We start from the raw sequence: 6137 nt of genomic DNA on the forward strand, positions 1-6137 counted from the left end.
TTGCTAAAATACAAAAAAATGTACTACCTGAAATACAGTAGCTAGTTATCCAACGGTTGTTTACCTGGATCTGGACATGCACCTGTCTGTAACTTCATTCTCCAGTAACGTATTACATTGGCGGCTACTGTCCTCTAGTGGTGAGTTTTGGTTTTAAAATCTATACTGTTCTCGTTGCTGCAACATGATGCGTTTAAAGTTATGACCATTTAAGTAGGGTTCTCACACGTATTACACTTTACGGCACTCACCAGCCAAAATGTAATCTGTGTCAAAACGCAAATATTCAATGTTAATAATTAAATAGTTCGCTAATTCTTTCGCATCGAAAAGTACATGCGTTGATGTCTCGTTTGAAAGCTAATCTAGTGTGCTGCATTTGTGTCTGGCATTCTGTGCGGGCATCCCGCCTAACTATCAGGACCCCAGCCAGGCAAGATGGCGGCGCCCCACCACCAAATCGCCGGGGAGTTTGAAAACTGGCTGAACGAGCGTTTGGACTCCCTCGAAGTAGACCGAGAAGTTTACGGAGCATATATACTCGGAGTGCTTCAGGAAGAGGAAAATGATGAAGAGCAGAAGGATGCTCTTCAGGGCATTCTCTCCGCTTTTCTGGTCAGTGCACGCGCATGACACTTGCACGCTCAACTCAGCTGTCAAGATCTTTCACACGAGTGGCTCTGCTGTTGTGAATATTGTAAACTTTAAGCATTGCTATAACAAACTCACCATAAACCCGAAATACGTTTATATATTATACACTGAATTATTTTATTGGTTTATTCCCTCCATTTGAGCAATTAACGTGTGAATCTTGATCAAACGCTTGTTGCTATCCCCCGCTATTAAGTTCATTTTTAACTCAAAAATAATCGAGCATGTATACTTTAATCATTTCACGTTTGCGCTTTATATCGGAAACTATATCTGGATGTAGTTTTACGTAAGGTCTGTGTTATGGTGGGAAGTCAGTGTAACCATTAAAATACCGTCGTTCAATGAATGTTTTAAAGTTGTAATGGTAAACAGGGGTCACTCTATCACAGGACGAAGACAACCTTGAGGAGGTTTGCCAGCAGATCTTAAAACAATGGACTGAGTGTAGCAGCAGATCTGCAGCGAAGAAGCAGGGTAAGAGCTGAAATTAGAAACGCTGAATCATATTTACCCCGGACACCATTTTAGTGGTGTATTTGCGTATGCATGCAATATTTATTGTAATTAAAAATGTCTGTTTCTGCTGTATTTTTGATCAAACAAATGCACCTTGTGGGCATAAGACACTTATTTAAAAAAAAAAAAAAACACTTAAAATGTTACTGACCCAAAACTGTTAAACTGTAGTGTACATGTTCTTAATAGTCCTTAAAATTTGTTAAAAGTATATCTTTTTTTTTTTCACAGCAACTGTTTTTTGAAAATTGTAAAGTGGTGTTGTTTTTCTAATTTCAGATGAGGTTCAGGCCATTGCCAGTCTGATAGAGAAGCAGGCACAGATTGTGGTCAAACAGAAGGAGGTGTCAGAGGAGGCCAAGAAAAAGAAAGAGGCTCTACTGGCTCAGTATGCTAATATAACAGATGATGAAGAATATCCTTTCAATACATATCTGTTGTATTCTGTACTTGTTTCTATGATTTCTATAACACCCCATGGAGAACAAATCATCAGTCAATCTCTCTCAAGCTCACGGTTCAGCTGATCCAGTGTGAAGCAGTTTCCTTAACATTTGTACTGAAGATGAGGAGGAGGAACAAGCCACGATGGGAATACCCATTGAAAAATGTATCCTTTTTACATAGTGTCGCTCCACTATGTAATAAAAACGATCTCTGGTTATGTTCAAAGTGTATAGTATATATACTTTGCATATCTTTATAATGCTGAAGTACTTGTTTAGGCCCAATCCCAATTCTATTTTATACCCCTTCGCCTTCCCTTACCCCTACACCTACCTGTTCCCCTTTCCCCTTGAAACAGAGTGCCAAGGCGTAGGGGTGAAAATATTCCCGTAAGAAATGGGACACCACTACTATACCATTACACGTCATCATACCCTGTTTCTTTTATTATAAAATCCTGTGACATTTAACCAGTATGAACAGCAATGAAGTGCATAGGCTATATCTAACAGAAATCAGGCGCGAGCACGTTTAACAAATGACTCACTCCCAACAGAGTTTTGCGCTGTATTTGGACTTAATAAAATGGCGCTCGTTTTCAGTTCAAAGACATATGAGCCAGAGTTTCCTTAGATGATACAGAACATACAAGACTACTGAAGCCGCTTTTCCATGGGACCAAACTGTTCTCTTTGTTTATTAACGGTTCCATTCCGTGCTGATCCGAGCCGGCCGGTACAGATATGGTTTCGTTATCCACTGTGGTGCTGCGATAATGTTATACGTCAAGCCAGTCGTTGCCTTGGTAACGCGAGAGTTTACCGACGATATGTATTGTAAATATCGACTGCGTTATGAAGGATGACCAGATATATATTTTTTAACTATTAATGTGTTCAAATCACCCAAATAGTGCGTTTAGCAAGCTACGGAGAAACGGCAGCCAGGCGACACGCAAGTGATCGATCCCGAGTGGCAACACACACACATTCTAGCAGCACGGTAGTCGGTGGAGGGAAACTCCTCATACCCCTTCGTTCGAAGTGTGGTACTGGAAAATCTTCGTTTGAAGGGCTATCTGGCCCTTCCCCTTACCCCTACCACTCCAGCCAAAAAAGAATCGAGACACTACCCCTTCACGTGAACGCGCAAAACGAAGGGGTAGGGGAAAGAGAAGGGCTAAGGGGTAGAAATGGGATTGGGCCTTAGTGTACAGTACTGTTGTAGGAACAGCTGCACTATGATCTACATTTAGATGAAATATCTGTATCATGAACTGTTCCCTTCACTGCCAGCCTCAGCCCTGTTCAAAAACACCAATGTCGAGGATGTTTTAAACCGCCGCAAACATCAGCGTGACCAGGCCAGAGAGGACGCACAGAAGAAGAAAGAACAGGACAAGATGCAACGCGAGAAAGACAAGCTGGCCAAGCAGGAGCGCAAGGACAAAGAGAAGAAACGCACACAGAAGGGAGAGCGCAAGAGATAGAGAGGAAATAGAACAACTTTTGCTGACTATATAATGCAAAGGTCATTTACCTAGAAGAGAACAAACAATGAGACCTCAGCAGACAATGTCCCAACTAACAGTGTATGCATCCATTTACAACCTTGGGTCTGATTATTGTTTATTGAAAGATAATGTTGGGCCTAATGAGCTGTTTTCTTGGCTTGTACAAAACTAATCGCAAACCAGCAAACTGTGTGAGAATTGTATTGTGACCCATTCATTTATTACAGGTGCTGACTGCTGTGCTACTTCTTTGAGGATAAATCACACAAAACCATCAAAAACATGTTCAGGTCACATTTCAACCCAAAAATCTATATATTTATATTTTGATTAAAGACACATTTCCCCCCAATTCTCATGACTGAATTTGAAAAAGTGTAATCGTAATGAAAATAATCTGGCTATACAAAACATTTTACTAATTCATTTTTTTATTTACTAATTTGTTCCCTCTTTTTTAAGTAAATTGTGAGCACAAGTTTTACTAAATCATGGCCATGTTTAATAATTTGTTCCTTTACATAAAATAAATATTATGGTTTTTTTTTCTCCTGAAAGGTGAAACAGTGACCTGGATATGTTTATGTGAGATTCACTCTTTAATGTTTACCAGCAGATAACCAACATGCTTGTGTCTAAAAACTGCAAACTTCCTCTTATTGCCTTGAGGGACTTCCAAATAACCTGTGAACCGGTTTTATATATGTTGTCCATAAGCTGCTGCTTAGTAGCACTAGTGATTTTTAACACACAGAAATAAAATTCAAGATACAAAAAGATATTTATTTATTCAGCTCACAAGCTTTTTCAGAACAAACTGAAGCCTCCTCATATAGCAATATATGGAGAGGGATCAGAAACAACCCAAAGACAGAAACATAACTGCTAATGAATGGGAGAGGGGGAAATATGTTTTTTTTTTCTTCTTCTTCTTCAAGCAGACCGTGTGGTTGATTTTTCTGTCTCAGTTGTGGTTTATTTTTATTGTAGGACAGTGAACCTCAGAGATGATCCTAATGCAAGAAGGGTATGTGTGTGCATATATATCAATTGACAACTGTTCATTTGAAGCTGCTACATATTGTGCCAATACCTTGTGGACTGCCCTCTCAGATACTACAATGGCCTGCACTGTGGGCAGACTGATCTCTTTAAACCTTTACTGTCTGTTAGCTTGTAAGATCAGGTGATTTGAGCATTCTTTTATCAGAGCAACAATATTTAACATTTTGTACGCTAAAATATTCCAAAATTGGTACAATAAATTGAGCTGTGTAAATGAACGTGTTCACTCTTGACTAATGTGACCAGTTAACTTGAGAAGTCACAGAGAATGTAGTTCTGCCTTTTATATGATATTCTTAGTGTCATATGCAGGTTTTATAAAACAGCCACAAGGTGCCATTTTTAAATGGGATGTTGCAAGGCCAATGGTAGAGGCTTTTTTTATCCCACAGATTCAGTTTGTCCAAAAGGAATATAAGAAACTATAGTTTGTAAACTCTGGGTATCACTGCTGATAGCTTGAAAGCTGTTAACATTTCTCAATGAATCTTCTATTTATGCAATAAGAACTCTAACTCTTGAATACTGATGACTGGTTAAACTGTTTCTGAACATTCTGTACTCATCTATCCAAACACTTATCTGCTTACCTCATGTGTTTCTTTACATCAACACAATTTAAATGTTGTAAGGTCAAATCTGATTCTTGACCACATTCAGGGGTCAAAACAAATGATTTTATAATGGAAACCACCTAGTGAGGCACAGTCTTCAGTAATGTTTATGCTGTTAAGCCTAAACTGAACTGATTTAAGGAACAATATAGATTTGCTTGGTAAATATTTAGGATTTTTTTAGGACTGAATGAAGAGAAAGGCACTTGTTTACAAATGGCTTTCATTATTTAGCCAACCAGCTGTTTTTGGTGAGCTGATGGTGACACTGTTCTTTTAAAACGTACATTATTCCAAGTAAACAGAAATTCAGTAAAATATACTGCAGCTTTGCTGGATTATTTTACAAGTGGTTTCATTTTATAACGACAGGGATCTGCTTTTTTAATTAGGGCAACATTAATTGATTAACATTGTATTTTGGATCAATGTTTAATTAAATAAACAGTAGTTTTATGCACCAGTCTTTGAGTTCTGGGACTTTTTGCTGCCGTGTTATTTTAATTGTTAAACTTGAACAAAAGCAAGGGCAATGAAACAAAACAGTACAAGCACACGTCATATGAACAATGTCAATCTGTAACATTCGCCAATAACAGGTTGTTCACATCATTTATTTCAGTCCATGAATGATGTTACTCTCAGCAACTCAATATATCCTCAAATGAGTTACATCACAGACAGATTGACCACATACACACATTGAAAAATAGCGTTTTGAGTTCAATTCAGAATTTAGATAAATTTGCGAATAAATAAAATCACGTTCAGATTTTTCAACAAAAAAAAAAAGACAGATTTAGAAGAGATTTGTGATTGTCATTGCTTATCCAGTGAGACCACTAAAAACCAAGTGCTGACATCAAGAAGATCATGCACAAATAAATAAGTAAATAATAACAGAACAACTAGAACACATCCTGCTGGTCATAAATACTGTTTTTGATTTAGTGAATGTGTGTATCGATGGACCTAAAATGATATGAGTGTTTTGAATAGGTTGTAGGAGACACTAATTAAACTGACAAAAACTTTTAACACAAATATTTTTTTTGTTTCCTATGTAACTATTTATAATTTTCTGTCAACTGGGCAAAAATATCCCATTATCCTCCAAAGCCACAGATCTTACACTTACCGCACATTCTGTACCATTATCACCATTAGCCAGTTAAAAGGTCCTTCTGATTTCATCTCTCTTACAATGACAGTTGTTGAATCAATCTTTCATACTCTCTCAAAACCTTGTTTTTACTGGCAGTTCTTCAGGGGTCCTTGGACAAATAGCTTAATACTGATCTTACTGCCATAATTCCATGTCTTTT

The 6137-nt window shown here is 37.8% G+C and overlaps 1 protein-coding gene across 1 annotated transcript; it reads left to right on the forward strand.

Annotated features, from left to right (window-relative positions):
- The first annotated feature begins 425 nt into the window (after positions 1–425).
- On the forward strand, positions 426–5272 carry ccdc43 (coiled-coil domain containing 43). Its single transcript, XM_079842616.1, has 5 exons — positions 426–615; positions 1047–1131; positions 1453–1588; positions 1734–1783; positions 2922–5272. Exons 1-5 carry the CDS (start codon positions 439–441, stop codon positions 3107–3109), a joined length of 636 nt encoding a protein of 211 aa, XP_079698742.1. The 5' UTR covers positions 426–438; the 3' UTR covers positions 3110–5272.
- Positions 5273–6137: the final 865 nt, after the last annotated feature.

The sequence above is a fragment of the Gobio gobio genome (genome assembly GCF_949357685.1).
Source record: "Gobio gobio genome assembly, chromosome: 1".
Lineage (NCBI taxonomy): Eukaryota > Metazoa > Chordata > Actinopteri > Cypriniformes > Gobionidae > Gobio > Gobio gobio.